A 26,442-nucleotide genomic window follows, 5' to 3' on the forward strand; every position below is an offset into this window, starting at 1 on the left:
TAAACTTTAAATTAGGAAGATGATGTAAAAACCAATATCTTACTTCGAAATGCGATACTGCACTGATGTGGATGTCGTAAGAAAAGTTAAAATATAATCAATAATTTGGAAAAGAGAGCTCAATTTGTCGGACTGTTTCTGACGACGATATCTTATGAAGGTTAAAATTCTCGAAAATAAACAAAAGACGAAAGCTAAGAGAGAAAATCATCGAAGAACTCTTAACAAACTTGTATATGATACCTACTCCCAAATGAGGACAGTGCCCTGAATAGATAGCCAACGACATGCCACGGCCTTTACTTGATTGGTTATTTAGCAATGTTTGTCCCGTAGTTCGGTTTCATTTCGGATTAGAGAATAAAAAAATTGGCTCAGTTATGCTATTATTTTCTTCATTATCATGTAAGAAGGAGGACATAAAATGCAGGCTAGCACAAGCAAGGAAGAGCTTTCTTAAGAAAAGAAATTTGCTCACTTCAAACATTGATATCAGAATTAGAAAGATGTTTTTGAAGACATTCGTGTGGAGCGTGGCATTGTATGGAAGTGAAACATGGACGATAACTAGCTCAGAAAGAAAGAGAATAGAAGCTTTTGAAATGTGGTGTTACAGAAGAATTCTGAAGGTGAGATGGATAGATCGAATCACGAATGAAGAGATACTGAATCGAATTGGTGAGAGGAGATTGATTTGGCTAAATTTGACGAGAAGAAGAGATAGAATGATAGGACACATCTCAAGACACCCAGGACTTGTTCAATTGGTTTTTCAAGGAAGTGTAGGTGGTAAGAACGGTAGGGGTAGACCAAGGTATGAATATGACAAGCAGATTAGAGCAGATGTAGGATGCAGTAGTTACGTAGAAATGAAAAGGTTAGCACAGGATAGGGAGGCATGGAGAGCTGCATCAAACTAGTCTATGGACTGATGACTCAAACAACATCATGTAGAAACGGCTGAACGTAATTTTACAATTTTACATTACTCAGTCTTTAAGTTACGCTAACGAGCTTCGGCTATAAATTAACGTATTATTATTTTCTAGTTGCAAGGTAAAGTAATTTACAGGCATGTTTCCTCAGTTACCTCCGTTACTCCTATCGAAAAGTTATAGGTAATGAGAACTGGATGATTGCAATCATTTATGTCTTAAAGTACATTTTTTGGCCGTGCGGTTAGGAGCGCACGCTTTGAGCTCGCATCCGGGAAAAAGTGGATTCAAACCCCACTGTCGGCAGCCCTGAAGATGGTTTTCCGTGGTTTCTCATTTTCACACCAGGCAATTGCTGGGGCTGTGCCTTAAATAAGGCCACGGCCGCTTCCTTCCCATTCGTACGCCTTTCCTGTCCCATCGGCGACATAAGACCTATCTGTGTCGGTGCGACGTAAAGCAGAATTGTAATAACAATAATAAACTATGTTTTTCATACGACGCATGATAACGGAGATTTCTTAAAGTTGTACTTATTCTCAAGTGGATGGTTCTGACCCGAATTTAGTGGCTTCGATCCTGCCTGAGGTCAACGACACTCGGGGGTTGTTGAAATAATAATAGTAGTAGTAATAATAGTGTAGCCTCCGTGGCTCAGACGGCAGCGCGTCGGCCTCTCACTGCCTGGATACTTTGGTTCAAATCCCAGTCACTCCATGTGAGATTTGTGCTGGACAAAGCGGAGGCGGGACAGGTTTTTCTCCGGGTACTCCGGTTTTCCCTTTCATCTTTCATTCCAGCAACACTCTCCATTCTCATTCCATAGCGTCTATCAGTCATTAATAAATCACTTTGGGAGTGGCGACCCCATCGTACTAATAGCCTATACCTGCTTCATTCATTCCATCCCTGACCCGGTCAATGACTGGAAAACAGGTTGTAGGTTTTCATTTTCATTCAGTAATAATAATAATAATAATAATAATAATAATAACGGCGTGTAGCCTCCGAAGAGGCCTGGTGCAGTCTTTCGTTTTGATACCGTATAGGCGACCTGCCTCGTTAGGGTTGTAGTGCCATGGAGTGTGGGTTTTTTTTCTGTATGAGAGAGAAATGGTAATAATCCCGTTAAAACACCACCACATCTCACTCTGGAGTTAAATTATACTGTATGGGCTGGCTGGCCGAAGCAGTAGAGGAGTGCTCGGTTCATTCGGTTTGATCCCCCTTCGAGCAGTAAACAAATAATAATCAGAAACGATATTTCCACTTCTGAACTCTGACGGCAGCGCGCCAGCCGCTCACCGCTGGATTCCGTGGGTCACTCCATCTGAAATTTGTGGTGGACGAAGAAAAGGTTGTTTTTTTTCGGGTATCCCGCTTTTCTCTGCCATCTTTCATTCTAGCAGCACTCTTCAATATCATTTCATTTCATCTGTCAGTCATTAATCATTGGCCCAGAGGAGTGCGACAGGCTTCGCCAGTCGGTCCGATTCCTATCCTCGCCGCTAGATGAGGACCTCTTACATTCCATTCCTGATTCGGTAGAATGACAGGAAACAGGCTGTGGATTTTAATTTCTTTACCACTTTTGGAAAGGCGCATTCCAGGGAGCAAAGACAAAGGCGGCCAGACATAGTCTAATCAGTAATCACTCTATCCTACTTAGTGCCGAGCTTATGAATAGTTGAAGTTCTACTCGTACAAGGGTCATCAAGGCCTGTAAGGAAATGGCTGTGAATTGCTTTTTATAGAAGTGTATTCAGGTTGTGATAACCGTGTAATAGCGCGTGCTAGTGAGAGAACACTTGTCGGCCAACACACTGTTGATATGAACATGTTACGTATGCCAAGTAAAACAGAGCCAAAGCGGGACAATGTATGCAGATCTGTCTCGACCAGGTAGCATGCAGAATGCGAGCCCAAGTTGTGCAACAACCGGTATTTTCAATGAGATTACAGATAGCATCTTGTTTACTTTAGTCAGGGTCGGTTACGTTGTATGCTGTAATTATGACTCCACCTTGTTGCCAGACGTATACTTTTCTTTTTTCTTTGCTTTCCAGATCTTATATTACATTCTGAAGAGCCCTCTTGTTCACAGCAGCTGCTCATCGGTCGCACACCGTCTGCTATGTCTCCGTGACCTGTCAGGAAGCTGCGATGTACAGTTCATTGACATAATTCTCTCGCTTATTTTCTTCCTTCCGAATGAGCTGTAAACAGAAGGTACTTGCTGTTTAGAAACATCCCACATCTCGTCCCCAGGACAGAGTCGCGGTGTAATAGTAGGGTTGCGAATTGGCCGATATGTTACCGGTAGCATCGAAAATACATTACTACTGTAAATTTATTTATTTATTTATTTATTTATTTATTTATTTATTTATTTATTTATTTATTTATTTATTTATTTATTTATTATCGTTATGTACATGGTCGTTGATCGGTACACAGTTCTTAACGATTGTCTTTATGACCGTATTTCAACCTTTATTCGGTTATAAGACAGTAAAAGGAAATATACTACATTGTTGCCAACCCATAAATCTTTTCTCCGCTCAATTTTAGTTTAATATCCGCTGAATTCCGCTAAATTTCGAACTGAAGCAAAATAGCATATACCAGCAGTTTCAGTTAAAGAGATTAACTCAACACTCACCAGTTTCAGAACAGTTCATCTTCTCCTCCCCGCACTATATGCTCTGAAGCAGATATGCTGGTTTGAAATCCTGTGTTTTCATATGAAGCTACATGATACCATTCTTTTTCAAAGTATGTGCTGGAAGTTCACAGCAGCAAAGCACATACGGAAATTTTCAAATCTATATCGAAAGTTATTTTCGCTTTCATTACTGTTTTATTTTTTTATTTTTTGAAAAGTGCGGAAAGAAATAATGTCAAACAATTTCGCATTTATATTGCACTGCCAATAGATGCACCGTCGGTATTTGGGATCAGTGGGAAGCTCAACCAACTAGTCTTTAAAAGTTTAATTATTTAACCACCCTTTACGAAATATCTGACTACTTTTTAACCTATTCTTTCGACGTATTGACGTACTAAAAAGAACCTGATGTCAAAAGAAACACGTTATAAAACACGACACTACCCCGCTCGTCAAGAGTACAGTAAGGATTGTAACAAATTATGACTGACGCTGTGGGCCAGAGCTGGTCAAGAAAACTAGTCGTAGTATGCAGGGTAAGTTTAATGCAACGTAGTAAGTTCTATATTATTTTTTCTCCTGGTGATGAAAGGTGATATTGTTACTGCTGAAAATCGCGAAAAGAAGTTTGAAAAACTGTCAAAAATCCACTGTCCGCTAAACGGAAAATTTATCCGCTGTTCTATTTAAAAATCCGCCACATTTGGCGGAAAATCCGCTGAGTTGGCGACACTGATGTACTGTCGCTTAATTTGTTTACAAATTTCTTTACGTCGCACAGAAATATATAGGTCTTAATGTGACGATGGTACAGGAGTGCGAAGGAAGCGACCTGGGCCTTGATTAAGGTACAGTCCCAGCATTTGCCTGGTGTGAAAATGGGGAAACCGCGAAAAAAGATCTCCAAGAGTCAGGCACGCTACCCCTACACCGCGGGGCCGCCACTATCCTTTAACAGAGGTTTTTTAACATTTATGACGTGTCCCATTTTTAGTATAAGGAAACTTTTTCGCGTTATTTCGCGAAATATGGCTGACCCCATCGCTTTAATTTCGCTTTAATCGTTTCCCAAAATTATTCCTAGAAAGTTTAATTGGTAAGATTTGTGAATTATTTACGTGAAAGATAACTAAATAAAAAGAGGTAAGGTAAGGGTTATTCTGCCCGAAGGCAGGTCCGAACCTCCGCAGAGATGCTCCTGAGCCGGAGTTTACGTGCGGTAGGGTGGCCATTTCCTTTCCGCTCCTCCATTCCCTTACCCCTCACCAACAGTGCGTGGTAACCCATCCAACTCCTGACCACGCCCCAATGTTGCTTAACTTCGAAGATCTCACGGGATCCGGTGTTTCAACACGGCTACGGCCGTTGGTAAATAAAAAGAAACAATAGACTATTGATAAGCATTCATTATTCCTTATGTAATCTTGATTAGAACTATAATATTGTCCTAATCCAGATGACGTAACAAATTACCCTTTCACCCTACATGGCGGATTGATAAGGAAGACCTTATTTTGCAATTGATAACCTGTGTAAGATGTCAGTTGTATTTAACCGAGACAGTTGACTGCGCAGTTTGGGTCGCGTAGATGTGAGCTTACATTCGGGTTCGAAGTCTACTGTCGTTAGTCTGAATATGGTTTTCCGCGGTTTCCCATTTTCTAATCAGGCACACACTGGAGCTGTACGTTAATGACAGCCACGCTCATTTCCTTCCCATTCCAAGCACTGTCCTATACAAACGTTCCATAAGACCTACGTCGGTACGACCTAAAACAGGTATTGTAACTCAGTTCCATATAACTGGAAGGCTGTCTTTACAAGGCCTGTCGACATTGGTTCGAATCCCGGCCAATGTACATAGGGTATTTGGAAAATTAAATGTCTCGTTCCTATGGCTCAGATTCCATGTAACACGGGAGATCCGAGGATTATGACCACGATAATAACAATCGCGTGAAACCACAAGCTTGTTTTGCTTTTGACTCGTCGAAGTACAACTTCGACGCTTTCCCATTAGATGTCCTCCATGAAATGGCAACGTCGCTACGGGGGGTTTGCTGACCACATCGTGCTTTCTTCGTCGACAGGCAATAATCCAGGCTTCCACAGTTGAATGATAGAGATGTCACTGGAGGCATTGGACTCCAAATGACTCTGAAACGCAAAGCGAATGTTCAAATACAAATTTATCATGCTTTCCATTTTTCTCCTGTAGTCGCAGGTCTTGTCTCCAGAACATCTCTTCTGCTCTTTTGTGATTAATGATGGCTATTTTGGTTAAGAATCTACGTTCCTTAATTCCAGACGGTGTAATGCCATATGGACCACACATTAAGAGACAGAAATAGCATTTCTTCATCAGTGTTGGACAATTTAGCGTCAAGAATTTTAGCAGCAGATCGCACTACCCTTGCACATCACGTCATCCACTTCATCCTTTCTCGTAGTGATAGATGATTGCCCCATTTTTATCACCAATGATTGATTGATGGGTGTGACAGAATTCTAAACCACATAAATTGTAACTATTATAAAATTAATTTCCTTTAGAATAATGTAAATATAGCAGGGAACTTGCGATGATAAGGGTTTTTTTTTTTTACTTATCTCCGAATGACTTCGAGATGACACTTCTTCCCTTAGCTGTGACAGTATGCAAGTGGCTGAGGTACGAGTAAAGTTAGGAATTTAAGATGCTGCACCTTAATTCTTTTTCGCCATTAAAAGCCCGCATTATCTTGTCTTGCAAAGGAAACATAAAATGAACACCCCTAACTGTGTTTTAGTTGCTTTTTTTTTTCACCTTTTCTCAATGCAAGCAACTACCACTCGGGCGCCGGTAAGTCACGTGATCGCTCACGTTTTCAGGTGAAACCTAACATACGTAATTCTTTTTTTTTTTTTTTTGCTATTTGTTTACGTCGCACCGACACAAATAGGTCTTATAGCGACGATGAGATAGGAAAGGCCTAGGAATAGGAAGGAATCGGCTGTGGCTTTAATTAAGGTACAGTCTGGTGTGAAAATGGGAAACCAAGGAAAACCATCTTCAGGGCTGCCGACAGTGGGGTTCGAACCTACTGTCTCCCGAATACTGGATACTGGCCGCACTTAAGCGACTGCAGCTATCGAGCTCGGTCATATGTAATTCTACTATACATTACATCCTTAATGTTTTTTATTATTGCTTCTTACGCCATCAAGCCTATTTTATTTATACATTTTACTCCGTTCCACGTTTATAGCTGCTTCTTCTTCTTCCCTTTAACCGGGTGAGAGGCTCATTTGTAAGAACACTGGCTTTCTGAGCTCATGTTGACATGTTCGACCCCGCCTCATTTCAGTGATATTTAGAGGTGCTTAAATACGCCTATCTCGTGTTAATACATATAGTGGTACGTTATTACTTTACTCGATTTTCTTTTATTACTTTTAAATGATGTCTGAAATTGAATTTCTAAGAAAGTAGGACAGTAAATTGTCGAATACTATAGTTCTTTAGGAACACAAAATCACACGCGAGATAGTAGAAGCACTATGCTTTTTTGAGAGAATGTATGTTGTGTCTCCAGCTCGTAAGCTGGTTGGATCCTCAAAAGTTTCACCATCAGTTATTACAGATAGCCCCGGCGTCACTGGAAAGGCGTGGACCTTTCTTGCTTTCCTCATCGAGCCAGGAGTTGCTATTACATACCTGTCCACCAAGTCCAATCGATATCATCACACAGTTCATTAAAGAGTCTGGCTGCGTAAAGGTGGGTGTCAATAGCTAGGAATTTTAGGTGCAAAATGTTGGTTTAAAAGGTGCAAAAAAGTGCAAAGTTTAAATGAAAATGTGCATACAAACATCACCAAAATCAATTTTACATTATATACGTAGGTCGAGTCATAAGTCATGGCAATTTTTTTTTCCTCGCGAACAGGAGACAACACGGAAAATCTATGATATGCATTTGGAAACGTACGGTATGTACTTGCGTATGATGCCACTAGGTGGTGTATGTAAACAATACTGTGGGTCTATGCATGCCTCTAAGTTCAGTACGTGAGTGAGAGCGTCACAAAATGCAAGTCAACAAGCAGAAGCAAACATCGTATATTAAAATAGCAGTTCTCCGCTGCAGAAATGCACGCTAATGCCTTGCAGAGCTGCGGAAAGCATTAGGTGTGCATGCCATGCCCTATAGAACAGTGGCGAGGTGGGTGGAGACGTTACAGCATTTCGAAGAGAGGTGTCGCACATTAGCGATACACATGCAGCGAATAGTATTCAGCGGCTCCCCACCGCTGGCAACGCACAGTGGAAACCTTGGATGATAATTTTGAAGGTCTGTAACCAGTGGAGATCTCTCCTTTGTACGTAGTCTTGTGTATTTGCTGTCTATACCATAATAAAACAATCTTTACCAATGGCCTGTGTTCTGTCACTTTCCTATGAGAATCTCCTGAAGTCAGAATTTGTCTTCAGGCACTATGCATAAGTACATGCCCTATATTTCCAAATGCATATCTTAGATTTTCCGTTGTTGTCTCCTGCTCGGGAGAAAAAAATAGTTGCCATGACTTATGACTCGACCCTGGTATATGGACACAAAATTCATTCATGTTATCATGTATTAAAAATCTTCCTAAAACAACGTTATTAAAATTACACGTCCAAAAAAAACTGCAAGATAATAGTTCAACAATTACCAGGTTCGTACTTAGCTCCCGATTAGTGCAGTGTAGGGAGCCTACGATCCCAGCGGCGAATTGAGGAACTACATAGAACGAAGCTTTATAGACGAAATGTTCGGTTTTTCTTGTTTAATTTCTTCAGGAATACAATGCGTCAAAGGATCCAAGACAGTATGAAACAAGTGGGAAAATGTGCAGACATTAAGAAAAGTAGCAAAATGGTGTTTTGTAGTTCTTGAGATTAACCCGCACAAACGGGGCGCGTTGGCTGTGCGGTTAGGGCCGCGCAGCTGTGAGCTTGCATCCGGGTGATAGTGGGTTCGAACCTCACTGTCGGTAGCCCTGAAGATGGTTTTCCGTGGTTTCCCATTTTCACACCAGGCAAATTCTGGGGCTGTACCTTAATTAAGTCCACAGCCGCTTCCATGCCACTCGTAGCCATTTCCTATCGCACCGTCGCCGTAAGACATATCTGTGTCGGGGCGACGTAAAGCCATTTGAAAAATAACAATAACCCGCATGAATATAAGCACCTACCTACCTACAGGCGTCAATCTCAGGTTGGAATTTTCACCTGAAAAAGCACATGGTGTCAAGAAGAGCATCCGGCCGAAACCTAAAATGAGCAACGTGGCTCCAGTGACCCCTGAAATATCTGCGATAAGCTGAAGAAAGTATTGTTTTTAGATTCTACTCCTTGGTGGGTGAACGGTAAGAATCGATGCCTTCGTTTCAGAAGTACCAGGTTCGATTCCCGACCCGGTCGAGGATTTTAACCACGTTTGATTAATTTCTCTGGTTTGGAGGCTAGGTGTTTGTGTTCGTCCCAGTACACTCCTCCTCATTTACAAACACACCACACTGCCAACCACCACAGAAACACACAATAGTGACTACACCCCTCTACATAGGGTTGGCGTCATATAGGCCATCCGAACGTAAAACAGAGCCAAGTCCCCATGTACGACACAGTTCGCACCTGCGTCCACACCAGGGTATGGGGAAAGTCGCAGAAGAAAATAGATAATTATATTGAATAAGGCAGCTAGAGATTCCAGTAGAGTTATTTGGAAATGAATATCCACAGCCTGTTTCCAGTCATTCGACCGGGTCAGGAATGGAGTGAATGAAGCCTCCATCTAGCGGCGAGGATAGGAAATGTGCCGGCTGCCGAAGCCTGTGTCGCACTCCTCTCGAGCAGTGATAAATGACTGATAGATGAAATGAAATGTTAATGGGGAGTGTTGCTGGAATGAAATATGACAGGGAAAACCGGAGTACCCGGAGAAAAACCTCTCCTGCCTCCGCTTTGTCCAGCACAAATCTCACATGGAGTGACCGGGATTTGAACCAGCGGCGAGAGACCGGCATGCTGCCACCTGAGCCACGGAGTTATTTAGAAATATTTTGAAAATTTATTGAGATAAAATTCACCCGTTCGAGCCGGATGTGTCATACAGAGTTCACTAACACTAACTGTGTGTTATTTGGTATTTATTAGGTTGGTATTATTTTACTTGAAAGGTGTGGTCAATGTTATGTTTGTTGCAGGGCAAGGCGACGGGCGAGCGCGCTGCGCTTTGGCTACGAGCACGACTCCAAGCTCATCTGTTCCAGCTCGGTTGTTTCCTTCATCGTCACGCGGGCAAAGTACTGTTTGTTGCCATATTGGTACTCTCCACATTCTGTGTGGGGCTCAAGTCAGCCCAGGTGCACTCCCGGGTCGATCAGCTCTGGGTCGAAGGTAGGCTTCTCTCCCAATCTTGTCTTTCATTTAGGAGCTTAATGTGTTCAACTGCTCTTTGTTTTAGTATTTTGACTTTATTGTTTCCTTTCTTCTGGATTTCGAGAAATTTTGAAATGAGGTCCTGCGCTATGCCTGATTACGTTATCTCATTGCAACAAAAAAAAATTGTAGAAATGTGTTCTCAATAACAATATCAGTTAAAACAATTTTTCGAATAGATTTTCAGATTTTCAGGATGGAAAAGCACCCCTCTTTCATCCTCTACTTTGAGGTCAAAAGTAGTAAGTGACATTTTAGAGTGTATTAGTACACCGTACCTAGAATTATTGTTCTTTTCTCGCCAGTATGATTGTTTAGCACAATTTCAATCCATCTTGGCCAGTTTCCTACTACGAACTCAGCAATTAGCGAGACGGCTGTCTACAACACTACGATAATAATAATTGTATCCCAGATAGTTCTGGGTTAGATGGAGCTGCGCGGCTTATTTTGGGTTTTGTCGGGGATTTAAGACCGGATACCCTTGCTGACACCACAGGATTTTTCATGTGAAAATTCCAGTAGGAGATCGATCGGGAATCGAATATCGACCCCCCGGATGGGACGTCAGCATGTAAGCCACTACGATAACCACGCCCCCTAATTATAATAATAATCGTCATCATTATAGAAGCCTCCGTGACTCAGGCGGTAGTGCGTCGGCCACTCACCGCTGGGTTCCGTGGTTCAAATCCCGGTCACTCCATGTGAGATTTGTGCTGGACAAAGTGGAGGCGAGACAGGATTTTCTCCGGGTACTCCGGTTTTTCCTGTCATCTTTCATTCCAACAACACTTTCCACTATCGTTTCATTTCATCTGTCAGCCATTAATCATTGCGCCAGAGAAGTGTGACAGGCTTCGGCAGCCGGCACAATTCCTACCCTCGTCGCAAGATGGGGACTTCATTCATTCCATCCCTGACCCCGTCACAGACTGGAAAACAGGTTGTAGGTTTTCAACAATAATAATAATAATAATAATATGACAATGCCGAGTTGTACACTTCCTGAAGTGGTGCCGTTTAGGCTGCCTGCCTACCAATTTCGATATTCTGATTGTGCTGTTTAGCAACGAAAGCGAAATACATATGGATGGTTCCTATGTCATTTTGACAGGTGAAACTGAGTGCGCTACCAGATATCTTTAACGTGCCGACAGCAATGATATGGAGTCAGATTGATCCACCAAGATTATTATTATTATTATTATTATTATTATTATTATTATTATTATTATTATTATTATTATTATTATTAGGAGAAAGAAGTGTAATTTTAAATCTTTGTATATATATATACCCTCATTAAAGTTAGTTTTAATTCTGAGGATGGACCTTATTAACATTCCTCTTGTGATTGTCGCCGACCTGTGTCTGCCCAGCCTCATTAGGTAGCGGTGCACGTGGGCCGAAGGATGCCATGACGGCGCCGCTCCGCACACACCGTTTGTGTGGTATTAACTTTCTAGGGCCAACAAGTTGCACGTTTTGATTCCTTAATTAAATGTATTCCACAGACTCATTTATGCGTTGAATTATGAGAATATGAGGTGTGCCCTGTGTATATAACATTTTCATTACTGTTACATTAAATGTCTTAGGACGTACTCTTTCTTAGAGGATGCATATGGGAAATATTCATACTGCTGAAGCTTCATTTTCATTTCCGATGTCGAGATATTGTCCTGCGTCGAAATGGAACTCATGCTCTTGTTCATCCCGCATAGTTATTCCTTAAAGACAAATTAAGGAAGTCTCCGAGTAAGCTCTCACCAGCAGTATACAGGTATACTAATAATAATCATATGGTCATGCCTACCGAGTTGCAGACCTTGTAAATAATAATAATAATAATAATAATAATAATAATAATAATAATAATAATAATAATGGGCCGATGACCTTCGATGTTAGGCCCCTTTAAACAACAAGCATCATCATCATCAATAATAATAATAATAATAATAATAATAATAATAATAATAATAATAATAATAATAATTTGTGTGTCTTTCATAGTTTTGTGCAGCCCTTCTTAGGTAGACGTCTGCCTTGCACGGTTCCATACTTGAGAAACTGTTGGATGTATGTGAGTTGCCGAGAAGTGTAGAGACATTACTAACATCCAGTCCCCGAATTCAGCCGGCAGATAATCGAACCCAGCAACCCTCGAGCAAAGGTCTGTGCCAGTCCGGCACAATCCCATGAATGGAAGATATTTTTCTGTAGTCTGGCTACGTAGACCAGGTCATGTTTAGCTTTTTCCGAAATGAGCTATTATTTCCAAGATTCTCTTCCTTAGAACATACGTAATAACATGAGGTTACTATCAAAATAAAATCTTCAAAACAACTTGCTGCTGTTGTCTCAGATCTCTTACTTTTTGTAAAAAAAAAAAAAAAATTAGCGGTAACAGAATCACTGCTAGGAAGTTACAACATAGAAAATATAAAGAAAGATCGTCTTTTTAGGTAGAATATTTTGCATACGTCCTTCCTGAGCATGGCGATAACCTGTGATGCATTTCTGTCATGTGTGTGCTGGAAGGAGGACAACAGCACTGAGCTCACACAGAATATTGGAGCTCTCAGGTAAAGCCTGTTGTACACGATCAAACTTTCATCAAATTCAAGACTTTATAAGACTTAACAAGAATTTTCAACACTTGTCAAGTTTAGATGTCAAATCGCTTCAATGCTTTTCAAGTCTTGAGAAGTCTTCAGAAGTCTTGAAAGTGAATTAGAACATGTTCTAATCGATCAACGAATTGCCAAATCTTTGACAGAATTGACCAATGGAATTCGAGTAGTAACCGTGCGCGCTATGCCGCTGGGCATGCTGGGATTGCCGGGATGGGAATCAAAACAACAAAAAAGGCTTCGTCTTCATGATCGAGGGATGTTGTGTGTGGATTTATTACTAAGTATGAGGCACATCCCTGCCATATTCATTGGACTCCGTAGAGTAGGTCTACTACAATAAAGTGAATTCCAAGAGAAATATCTCAGGGAAGTGGACAGCTTTTATGTTTATTACCGTACGGTAACATAAATAAATAGTCAGCAGTTATAGATTGATGACGATCTTCGCATATTATTATTATTATTATTATTATTATTATTATTTCCGCCTCTGTGCTGTAGTGGTTAGCGTGATTAGCTGCCACCCCCAGAGGCCCGGGTTCGATTCCCGGCTCTGCCACAAAATTTAAAAAGTGATACGAGGGCTGGAACGGGGCCCACTCAGCCTAGGGAGGTCAACTGAGTAGAGGGAATTTGATTCCCACCTTAGCCATCCTCGAAGTGGTTTTCCGTGGTTTCCCACTTCTCCTCCAGGCAAATGCCGGGATGGTATCTAACTTAAGGCCATTACGCTTCCTTCCATCTTCCTTATCTATCCTTTCCAGTCTTCCCATCCCCCCACAAGGCTCCTGTTCAACATAGCAGGCGAGGCTGCCTGGAAGGTACTGTACTCCTCCTCAGTTGTATCCCATGGCCGGAAGTCTCAATCTCCAGGATACTGCACTTGAGGGGATGGAAGTGGGATTCCTCGCTGAGTCTGAGGGAAAAGCCAACTCTGGAGGGTAAACAGATTAAGAAAGAAAGGTTATATTATTATTATTATTATTATTATTATTATTATTATTATTATTATTATTATTATTATGGAATTTCTAATATGTTTTCATGTAATAAGATACGAATTCCCGTTGCATTGCTACATTATCATTTTTATTCAATGAATGTGAGTATAGCTATGCAATATAACATAACCTCTACAAATGATATAATGGCAGTAAATGCATTGCAAAAATTATGTTGAAGATAACTACATTAATATTTTGTCCATGTAGATTATGGTTTATTGCGCGTTTCTCTTCTTGCCAAATCTTTTCAAATCGCTCAGCAGGGTCGGCTACAGTCAATCACTTGTTTATTTTCACTATAAGCATGTGATGAAAAACTAGCGTTTGATAATTGTTTTACTAAGCTTTCACTACCCATATTACCGGGCGAGTTGGCCGTGCGGTTAGGGGCGCGCAGATGTGAGCTTGCATCCGGCCACTGTCGGCAGCCCTGAAGATGGTTTTCCGTGTTTTCTCGTTTTCACACCAGACAGATGCTGCGGCTGTACTTTAATTAAGGCCACGGCCGCTTCCTTCCCACTCCTAGGCCTTTCCTATCTCATCGTCGCCGTAAGACCCATCTGTGTCGGTGCGACGTAAAACAAGTAGTTAAAAAAACCTACCCATATTGAAACATTTAAACCTCCGACTTGATTGCCTAAGCAATAATACTCTTGCGCGGAACTCGAAGACAAAAATCAACACAAAGCGTTGGAAACTGAAACAACGCCTTGGTCAGGTTTAGCAAGCGTATACATGCGCGATTCCAGGGATTTAAGAGGCGGCCGGAGCTGGAACGGCCGGCCACCAGCTCAGTAGTTGTTGTAACATGGGTCAAAAGTTTGTAAGAGTTGGTCACAAGGGCCCCGGGTTCGATTCCCGGCAGGGTCGGGAATTTTAACCATAATTGGTCAATTTCTCTGGCATGGGGGCTGGGTGTATGTGTCGTCTCCATCATCATTTCATCCTCATCACGACGCGCAGGTCGTCGCCTACCGGAGTTAAATCAAAAGACCTGCATCTGGCGAGCCGAACTTGTCTTCGGACACTCCCGGCACTAAAAGCCATACACCATTTCATTTATTTTTGTCGGAAACAGTACCTTATTTTGACTGCTTTGCTCAGCACTAACCGATGCTCAATAATTTCCTGGAATGTTTCGCATTCCGTACAAATGTCAACACCATCAGTACTGTATCACAACTTCCTGGTGACAGACCATGTGACGCTGGAGGGTGAGAGGGGAATCGCTCGTTCGGCCTTGGCCTTTCTTACTGCCATCTATGCACCCGCGATGTAACTATCAGTGGAGTTAGTTGTCGACATCAACGAGACTAGTGGCGATATTTTGAAATAAAAGATGGATCTTGAGCTGACTACGGCCGCCTCTTAAGCTGTCGAATCGTTTGAAACAACCAATGCCTTGGTGCCGTGGCAGACTGACGGACGTTTCCGGGCGGTGCTGACAGTATATGGAATAGAACAATGAACGATGATGAAAGAAAAACACACTATAATGTAATAAAATAAAATTAAATAATTTATTATTTTTCTTTCAATTTAATTTGGGCGTTGACACTACTTACACACTCTGAGAAAACGCCACTGGCTTAAGAAATGGCCATGCCGGCATTGTTTCTTTAAACAGGAAGTGGAGAATCTATCGAATCTTATCAAACCTTCAGCAATGCTGAACAGTCTTGGACAAGATATGACAAATTTCTTGTGAAATATTGAACTGAAAGAAAAATGTAATGGTGTACAACACGCATAAGACAGTGGTGTTTCCTGCCCCAGAAGTTCAGGCGTTGTTATAGATTAAATTTATGAATTAAATATAAGTCCGCACATTCCTCCACCCCCTCCCCGAATTATTCAGATCACGAAATGAATGTAATAGAAAGACATGGAGGGGGGAAAAAAGGAGAAATCTGCAGAGAATTACGACTTTCTTTCAAAGATGAAATGCGTATTTCGGCCAATTCAGTCACTTCACCGTTGTAAAATATTATATACTGTAATACAGTAATATAATATTGTAAAACTAAAGTACAGAAAACCGTCGTCAGGCCTGAAAATCGCTTCAGTTGATCTTTACAGCGGAACGGTGCAGAAACATAATATTACTGCCCATGGACTGAATCAAGGACACATCTTTTGTACACGAGACCTGTTGTTCTTTAAATTTTGTACGCGCATTAATCTCGCCCGATACTCTACTCATCCCCTTTCCATTCACCTGCTTGCTATTTTGGCTTTTGGCCAGTACTGTGACTTCATCCATGTCATCTATGAATGCACCAACAATGGTACTCATTGAGAACTTCCTTACGATCTACATACTGTTTGCATACTGCTGCTGATCCTGCATTCAGATCATGTGATTCTTGCTGGGTAGAATATTTTGCGCACGTACTTCCCGAGCATGGCGATCATGTGTGTTGCATTTCTATCATGTGTGTGCCGTAAGGAGGGCGGCAGTATTGAGCCCACACAGAATATTGGATCTTTCTAGGCCTTACATCTCTGCTTGGGCTCGACGCTTTCAATAACAAAGGAGTGTATAGTGCTGCCAAACTATAGGGTATTACAAATCAGAATTGCACTTAATACTTTTAAAGGGACGTAATAATCCTGTGTTTAATATCCCTTAAAGTGCTATCAGTTTTTTAGGGTCTTGAGTACTGTAATTTTGCTCTGAAAAGGGGGTTCTTTAATATACCAGTAACATATTTATTAGGGAGTTTATTTACAAAACATCTTCACTGTTTGCTTTTTTCTAATCAACGGATAGATCACATCTTTCTTCGTCTTTGTACACATTTTCATTCAAAAGTGTCCAGTAGTTCTTTAATTTTCATATTTTAGATATTTGCTTTTTAGTGAATAAGTGTTTTCATGATTTGCTTTACGTTGCACCGATACAGATAGGTCTTATGGCGACGATAGGATAGGAAAGAGCTAGGAGTGTGAAGGAAGCGGCCGTGGCCTTAATGAAGGTACAGCCCAGCATTTGCCTGGTGAGAAATGGGAAACCACGGAAAACTATCTTCAGGGCTGTCGAGAGTGGGGTTCGAACCCACTATCCACAGAATGCAAAGCTTGACCATATATTTCATAACCTAAATTATTGGTAGATTGACTTAAAACCCCATGGCACTACAGCCCTTGAAGGGCCTTGGCCTACCAAGCGACCGCTGCTCAGCCCGAAGGCCAGCAGATTACGAGGAGTCGTGTGGTCAGCACGACGAATCCTCTCGGCCGTTATTCTTGGCTTTCTTGACCGGGGCCGCTATCTCACCGTCAGATAGCTCCTCAATTCTAATCACGTAGGCTGAGTGGACCTCGAACCAGCCCTCAGGTCCAGGTAAAAATCTCTGACCTGGCCGGGAATCGAACCCTGGTCCTCCGGGTAGCAGGCAGGCACGCTACCCCTACACCACGGGGCTGGCAGATTGAGTTAAAAGTTTGCAGGCTTACTGTAACTATCGTTGAGGTTTCACTCAAGTATTCTCCTTGTTCTTTTCTTTCTTTTTCTTAGCCTTTTCCCAGTTTCCTAGGGTCGGCATTTTGTTTTATATATTTAGCCCAGTTTTACATTCGGATGCTCTTCCTAACGCCAATACTATTCAATGCTATTTGTTCGTGGCGTCCAGAGATCTTTTGCCACTTCTTGCACCATATGATATGAACCTGCGTGTAATTGGAATTGCGGAAGTGTAGAGTGTTGAATGTGAGGAAAGGAACGTTAAGTCCCCAGGCCAGGGATAATAATCATTGACAATTACAAACCCCTGACCCGGCCGGGAACCGAACCCAGGGCCGCCGGTTGACAGGCGGACTTGTTGCCCCCTACACCGTGGGGCCGGACAAGTACTTACTTTTCTTTTCTGTGGTGGTTTTGTTTTTTGGTTTTTTTTTTCTTTTCTTTACGTCGCACCGACACAGGTAGGTCTTATGGCAACGATGGGACAGGGTAGGGCTAGGAGTTGGAAGGAAGCGGCCGTGGCCTTAATTAAGGTACAGCCGCAGCATTTTCCTGGTGTGAAAATGGGAAACCACGGAAAACCATTTTCAGGGCTGCCGACAGTGGGGCTCGAACCTGCTATCTCCCGAATACTGGATACTGGCTGCACTTAAGCGACTGCATCTATCGAGCTCGGTGGTGGTTTTGTAGTGTGATGTGTTTGTTGTCTGTAAATGAAGATCGGTAGCCTGAACAGCACAAAATTGACAGACAAAGAAATGTTTAATGTTGTACATTCTCGAAACGCGAGCATATTCGTTTAGTGTGGATAGTCGGTGATACTTGGAATCCTAATACCGGCACCGTATGTTCATCCTATTTCAAACAAGAAGATTTTGAAAGAAAGTCATCTTCACGGACAGCCAGCTTTTGTGCGGTTATTTGTGCGTATTATGACGAACATTAACACCCAACTCCGAGTCACTAGAATTGCCTAGATGAAGTTAAAATCCCCGATCCGGCCGGGAATCCAACTCGGGGTCCCCGAACCGAAGACCAGTACGCTGATCATTCAGCCAAGGAGACGGACAGGATGAACGAAAATGGTCACATTTAATTAAAAACTTACGTGGTTACAGGCGAAGAAACCTGAGAGCTCCAATATTCTGTGTGGACTCAGTGCTGCCGCCTTCCTAACGGCACACACATGACAAATGCAACACAGATGATGATCGCCATGCTCGGGAAGGACGTGCCCCAAATATTCTACCTAGCAAGATTCTCTCTCTTCAGTTTTCTGTGTTTTAACTTCCCAGTCGTGATTCTGTTACCGCTAACATTTTGATTTTACAGACCGTCGACATAAGACTTACGTGTATCGGCGCGGCGTAAACAAAACTGTAAGAAAATTATATTTATATAGATCTGAGGCAATACCAGGAGGTTGTTTTGAAGATTTTCATTGTAATTTCATGTAATTATGAATGGTCGCTTGCTGAGCCTAAGCGAAGAGAAGTACTTATCACCAGTGAAGAACATGATTGTGACAGTCTAAGGCAGTTATAGTTTAGAAGTCGTCATAACTGTTAGTTATGAAAGACACGAAATACCTCTTGAAAATGTATAGTCGCAAAAGGAGTGAGCGCTTGATATTGTATGTTCCTCGCATTTAATATTTTATCAGCATTAGTTTTAATTACACTGACTGACAGAGCAAATGCAACACCAAGGAGGAGTGGTTCGAAAGGGATGAAAGTTGGGGAAAAAACAGAGACGGCACGGACGAATAATTGATGTTTATTTCAAACCGATATGCAGGTTACACAATGCGCACGGCATCGACTCAGTAGGATGTAGGACCACCGCGAGCGGCGATGCACGCAGAAACACGTCGAGGTACAGAGTCAATAAGAGTGCGGATGGTGTCCTGAGGGATGATTCTCCATTCTCTGTCAACCATTTGCCACAGTTGGTCGTCCGTACGAGGCTGGGGCAGAGTTTGCAAACGGCGTCCAATGAGATCCCACACGTGTTCGATTGGTGAGAGATCCGGAGAGTACGCTGGCCACGGAAGTATCTGTACACCTCGTAGAGCCTGTTGGGAGATGCGAGCAGTGTGTGGGCGGGCATTATCCTGCTGAAACAGAGCATTGGGCAGCCCCTGAAGGTACGGAAGTGCCACCGGCCGCAGCACATGCTGCACGTAGCGGTGGGCATTTAACGTGCCTTGAATACGCACTAGAGGTGACGTGGAATCATACGCAATAGCGCCCCAAACCATGATGCCGCGTTGTCTAGCGGTAGGGCGCTCCACAGTTACTGCCGGATTTGACCTTTCTCCACGCCGACGCCACACTCGTCTGCGGTGACTATCACTGACAGAACAGAAGCGTGACTCATCGGAGAACACGACGTTCCGCCATTTCCTCATCCAAGTCGCTCTAGCCCGGCACCATGCCAGGCGTGCACGTCTATGCTGTGGAGTCAATGGTAGTCTTCTGAGCGGACGCCGGGAGTGCAGGCCTCCTTCAACGAATCGACGGGAAATTGTTCTGGTCGATATTGGAACAGCCAGGGTGTCTTGCACATGCTGAAGAATGGCGGTTGACGTGGCGTGCGGGGCTGCCACCGCTTGGCGGCGGATGCGCCGATCCTCGCGTGCTGACGTCACTCGGGCTGCGCCTGGACCCCTCGCACGTGCCACATGTCCCTGCGCCAACCATCTTCGCCACAGGCGCTGCACCGTGGACACATCCCTATGGGTATCGGCTGCGATTTGACGAAGCGACCAACCTGCCCTTCTCAGCCCGATCACCATACCCCTCGTAAAGTCGTCTGTCTGCTGGAAATGCCTCCGTTGACGGCGGCCTGGCATTCTTAGCTATACACGTGTCCTGTGGCACACGACAACACGTTCTACAATGACTGTCGGCTGAGAAATCACGGTACGAAGTGGGCCATTCGCCAACGCCGTGTCCCATTTATCGTTCGCTACGTGCGCAGCACAGCGGCGCATTTCACATCATGAGCATACCTCAGTGACGTCAGTCTACCCTGCAATTGGCATAAAGTTCTGACCACTCCTTCTTGGTGTTGCATTTGCTCTGTCAGTCAGTGTATCTTATAGTGTCACTATGAAAACAAAGTTTTAAGTTTCACAATATGTTAAAAAAGTTAGGTTGGTCAACAAATACCACTGTTGTAATATGTTCTGTTTACATATACTTACTATTGTAAACCTATTGATGCAATAAAGCAATTCGCCCATAGGCCGAAAACCTTCCTCCCATGTCCTTACTCCGCATCCTTTACCCCTCTCCTCAATCCTCCACTTCCTCTTCAATCCGCCCGAATCTCTTGGCCAGAGAGAGTGCGTAACCCCTTCATGGTGGGGAATGAAAATTTTCATACATAGATAGATCTATAGGTATAATATTATTTCTGTGTACCTGGGAGGAACGTATACAATTACATAAGCTCTCTTTTCTTTTCGGAGTGGCTGTGTAGTGTGACCATCCCCGTACTGACACTACTTGTTGCTGATCTTGGGTGTGAATTTACATACATTAGAGACTGCCCAGGTTTCAATACTCCAAGCACCACCATCGCAGCATATGTATAGGTGTTCTTCCATTCGCCCCAAGAATAATATTCTTTTGTTTAAGCATTTTGGATGTTTTGAAGACTTTCAATGGCTTGCAACGCGTTTTGTACCTGAAATAAATCATAAACTCTAATACATTACTCTCAGACAAATTTCTTTACGTCGTGATATACATGTTGTTTGGGGACTCCTCCCCCCACCCCACAAGTTGCTTTACGTCGCACCGACACAGACAGAGGTCTCATGGCGACGATGGGACAGAAACGGGCTGGGAGTGGGAAGGAAGCGGCCGTGGCCTTAATTAATATATAGCCCCAGCATTTGCCTGGTGTGAACATGGGAAACCATGGAAAACCATTTTCAGGGCTGCCGACAGTGGGGTTCGAACCCACTATCTCCCGAATACTGGATACTGGCCGCACTTAAGCGACTGCAGCTATCGAGCACGGTACTTTGCCGGAAAAAAGCGTAAGACATGTGCCATTTCAACATGCCACTCATATACAAACACACAAGTTCAGCGAACTCATCAACTGGAAAGCTGTTTATTTACGGTCTCTGTTTAGAGTTCAGAGCTTGTCACTGATGTGACGGCTCATTCACGTAGACACGTCTCTCTTTATTAACAGTTCTTTTACTCTCAGTTAAAAAAAGTCTGGTACTTTGTACATTGTAATCCATTAGCATTTTGTACTGGATATGATTTTATTGTCGGACGATGTGTATTACTGTGATACAGTGTCCCATGATGGGCGTCCACCTCCCTAACTGAGTGGTACCGCTCTAGCATTCTCTGCGAGGGGGGCGCGGATTCGATTTTACGTCGGGTTGGGAATGATATGAGGGTATTTAGGGGTTGTAGTAAGAATGTAAAGGAGAGGGCATGGTTTAGAGTATGGTTCCAGTGTATGGGACCCTAACCAGGATTACTTGATGCAAGAACTGGAGAAAATCCAAAGAAAAGCAGCTGGATTTGTTCTGGATGATTTCCGACAAAACAGTAGCGTTACAAAAATGTTGCGAAGTTTGGGCTGGGAAGACTTGGGGGAAAAGAGACGAGCTGCTCAACTAAGTGGTATGTTCCGGGCTGTCAGCAGAGAGATGGCGTAGAATGACATCAGTAGACGAACTAGTTTGAGTGGTGTCTTTAAAAATAGGAAAGATCACAATATGAAGATAAAGTTGGAATTCAAGAGGACAAATTGGGGCAAATGTTCTTTTGTAGGGAGGGGAGTTAGGGATTGAAATAACTTACCAAGCGAGATGTTCAATAGATTTCCAATTTCTTTGCAATCATTTAAGAAAAGGCTAGCAAAACAACAGAGAGGGAATCTGCCACCTGGGCGACTGCCCTAAATGCAGTTCAGTAGTGACTGATTGACAGACTAATTCCTCTTGCTTTGTGAATGGCTGGTTATGTTTGTCTTAATATATTATATCTCTTCATTCATACACAACCACCACAGAAACACGTGATGGTAGAATCCATTCTACCACAAAGAATTAACGTCAGGAAGGGAATTCCTAAAACTAGGCCACTTCCATATCTGCGACGCTTATCGCACCCACGACTTCACTAGGGTGTTGGAAGAAAGGGTGTAAATAAAAAATAGTATTTAGGTCCTACGTAACTATCTCTTTCTTCTTGTTTATAATTTTATTTACGTCGCACTGGCACGCATTGGTCTTATGGCGACGATGTGATAGGAGAGGCCTTAGCCGTGGCCTTAATTAAGGTACAACCACAGCATTTGTCAGGTGTGAAAATGGGAAACCACGGAAAACCATTTTCAGGGCTGCTGACGATGCGTAACTATCTCAAGATGGAAAATAGCAGTAAGAAGTAGGAGAAAAAGATCCAAGATTCTAACATGAATCTTCTGTTCGCACTGTCAAACACAATCGTTGTATTTTTATTCCATTTTTCGAAACTGCCTTCATTTTTTTTTTGCTATTTGTTTTACGTCGCACCGACACAGATAGGTCTTTGGCGACGATGGGATAGGAAAGGCCTAGGAAGTGGAAGGAAGCGGGCATGCCCTTAATTAAGGTACAGCCCCGACATTTCCCTGGTGTGAAAATGGGAAACCACGGAAAACCATCTTCAGGGCTGCCGACAGTGGGGCTCGAACCCACTATCTCCCGATTGCTGGATACTGGCCGCACTTAAGCGACTGCAGCTATCGAGCTCGGTATACTGCCTTCTAACGATGACTCAGTATACTCACAAACAGAAATCTTATAGGCTATAGCAAGTAGTACTCAAATATTTGAATTGCGATAGTGATCTAAAATGTGACAGTACGGTCACTGCAATCTCATCTCTAAAACAGGATGGGACTGGGTGCGTTGGCCGTGCTGTTAGAGGCACGCAGCTGTGAGCTTGCAACTGGGAGATAGTGGATTCAAACCCCACTGTCGGCATCCCTGAAGATTGTTTTCCGTGGTTTCCCATTTTCACATCAGGCATATGCTGGGGCTGTACCTTAATTAAGGCCACGGCCGCTTCCTTCCCATTCCTAGGCCTGTCCTACCCCATCGTCGCCATAAGACGTATCTGGGTCTGTACGACGTAAAGCAAATTGTAAAAAAAAATATAAAAAATAAACAAAGTTGGTTAGCCGATTTTTTTCCTAGAATCATTAAATAATCCTGGTGTGACATCTCGAGCTCCCAGTAAAAGACTATAAACCTCGACTGACTCCAGGTGATATTTATCCTTGAAGAAATTTACTGTGGTTTTAAAACTACTCTCCTTTTCTTGGTGTATCTCTGTAACCTGTTCATTTTCCAACTGAAAACTTTGTGGGATCCACAATCACACCTCGTCCATTGGATTTTCTGCATAACATTTCTGGAAACATAAAATGGAGTCAGCGAATACTTAGAGAACGGGGCAGTAAAGGCGTGTTCGGTTCATCCGGAAGCACGTCGGTTTCATTTCCCACCAGAAGTAGGTACATTTAGAGACTTTCGTTATGAGTTCATAGACTGTTTGATGCAGCTCTCCATGTCACCCTATCCTGTACTAACCGTTTCATTTCTACATAATTTCTGCATCCTACATTTGCTCTAATCTGCTTGTCGTATTCGTACCTTGGTCTGCCCCTACCGTTCTTACCACCTACACTTCCCCAAAAACCAACTGAAGAAATCCTAGCTGTCTTAAGGTGTGTCCTGTCCCTTCTTCTCGTTAAATTTTGCCAAATTGTTCTCCTCTCACCAATTCGATTCAGTATCTCTTCATTCGTGATTCGATCTATCCATCTCATCTTCAGCATAAGTCTGTAACACCACATTTTGAAAAGTTTCTATTCTAATTCTTTCTGAGCTAGTTATCGTCCATGTTTCACTTCCATACAATGTCACGGTCCAGACGAAAGTCTTCAAAAACATCTTTCTAATTCCTACATCAATGTTCGAGGTAAACACATTTCTTTTCGTAAGAAAGGCCTTCCTTGCTTGTGCTAGCCTGCATTTTATGTCCTCCTTACTTCTACCACCGTTAGTTATTTTACTATCCAAGTAACAGTACACATCTACTGACTTATTGTTGGGAGATCAGAAGAGCCTGTGACGCAACGGTTACCATAGCAACTCCTCTACTACCCAGGCGACTTTATATTATCTTCTATTGGCAGCTCTTCGCTCTTGCCAGCTGTTGTTAGCCAGTAAACTGCAAAGTATGAGTCAAATGTTTTCGTGTAGCAGATAAGAGCAGATAAAAGCCGATCTGTCTGGGCAGAGCAGGAAGTTCGTGCTTGCAGGCCACATTCCTCATTCTTGCATTCTTCTCATCTCCACACAGTACGTGAAGTCTCTCGGTTTGATTCCTTGCGTATCCAAGCTAGAATGTGGTTCACTCAGTCTCACGAGAGCGAGGAGCTGTTGATAAGTGAAGCAACGGACCCGGTCAAGAAAGCCAAGCAGTACGACCGAGCATGTCGTTCAGTTGACCACGTGGCACAGTATCTGCAGGCCTTCTGGATTGGGAGTGTCTTTTTTCTTTTTCTTTTCTCACTAACTCACAAGGAAACCTTCCCCACTTTCAGTGTACATGTAGGCCATCGCGAAAACTTTCACTGTTTCGATTTGCAAGGCACAACTCTCATCCAGTTCCGAGAAAATGGGATTTGAATACTTGGAGTGTGTTTCACAAGACCAGCATGCTGCACTTTTCCAGAATTAATGCACAGTTCGCCTTCTGCGCTTCACTAGCTCGTGATCCATAGATCTAAGCTCGCCTCCCTAGGGGTTTTTTTTAAAGCATTTAAGATTGTTAAGTCTTTAGGCTTTTTCAATCGTGAAATTACCAGCGTTTCGCCCCAGTGTAGCAGTGGGCTCATCAGTTGGAATGCTACACCTTTCCAAGACGCTGGTGCTAGTGCGCAATGCAGTGAAGATGCACAAGGGGAAGCAAGTGCCTCTACTTATATAAATGCCTGGCTTTGGCCTATATAAAAAATAATGTTCCTAGAAGGAAACCATAATGTAATTTCATCGATTGCGTAATGTTAAAAACGTTTAAGCTCATTACGTCTTTAGGCTTCTTCTTCTTCTTAATCTGTTTATCCTCCAGGGTAGGTTTTTCCCTCGGACTCAGCGAGGGATCCCACCTCTACCGCCTCAACGGCAGTGTCCTGGAGCGTGAGACTTTGGGTCTGGGGATACAACTGGGGAGAATGACCAGTACCTCGCTCAGGCGGCCTCATCTGCTGTGCTGAACAGGGGCCTTATGGAGGGATGGGAAGATTGGATGGGACAGACAAGGAAGCGGCCGTCGCCTTAAGTTAGGTACCATCCCGGCATTTGCCTGGAGGAGAAGTGGAAAATCACTTCGAGTATTGCTGAGGTGGGAATCGAACCTACCTCTACTCAGTTGACCTCCCGAGGCTGAGTGGACCCCGTTCCAGCCCTCATACCACTTTTCAAATTTCGTGACAGAGCCGGGAATCGACCCCGGACCTCCGGGCGTGGCAGCTAATCACACTAACCACTACACCACAGAGGCAGTGGGCTTTTTCAATCGTGAAATTACCAGCGTTTTGCCCCAGTGTAGCAGTGGGCTCATCAGTTTCCTTTTGTTATCTTTTCTTTCCAATTTCACAGGCCTGCGTTATTCCCTATCCTTGTCCGTAGTCGCAACAGAACTATGTATACCGCACTATACATGACAGTCTACAAAAGTATTGACAAAGAAGTCAGACGTGTCAGCTATAATAATCTCTCATTTCGCTTGTATTGTTGATTTCTTTGATCCATTTTAGCCCAAGTATGATGGAATAGAACGTCTCCATTTCACCGTGATATGTCACACAAGGAAGGAGGGAATGTTTTATGGGTTGCGTTCGAGAGTGTAGTATTACTGCGTGGTAATGAACGACCTTCCCAAATCGTGAGCCTCCTATCATCTGACACGTTCAGCATCTTAATTACAATTTGGGTCGTGCTGGATCAGGTTACCGCCGCACTGAAACGATAATATAAAGCGCTTGTCCACTAAATTTCGGACTTTGTCATGCTGAGAAAGCAACCACCCAGCTAGAACGTATCTTTGTTGATCTGTGATTCGGTGTGGTATGCTAGTTACTTGTTCGTATTTCTAACGATATGTTACCCGCTTACCCGCCTTCAATGTAAAATATGCGTAAAGATGACAAGGGTATTGCAGCAAAAGG

General features: G+C 43.0%; 1 protein-coding gene across 1 annotated transcript in view; it reads left to right on the forward strand.

The window, feature by feature from the left end:
* The window catches only part of ptc (protein patched), a 171,429-nt gene that overhangs the window by 20,669 nt on the left and 124,318 nt on the right, over positions 1–26,442 (forward strand). The window contains exon 2 of the mRNA XM_067146079.2: positions 9,835–10,027. Coding sequence (XP_067002180.1) covers positions 9,835–10,027 — 193 coding nt within the window. The remainder of the gene's footprint in view (positions 1–9,834; positions 10,028–26,442) is intronic.

The sequence above is a fragment of the Anabrus simplex genome, chromosome 4, assembly GCF_040414725.1.
Source record: "Anabrus simplex isolate iqAnaSimp1 chromosome 4, ASM4041472v1, whole genome shotgun sequence".
Lineage (NCBI taxonomy): Eukaryota > Metazoa > Arthropoda > Insecta > Orthoptera > Tettigoniidae > Anabrus > Anabrus simplex.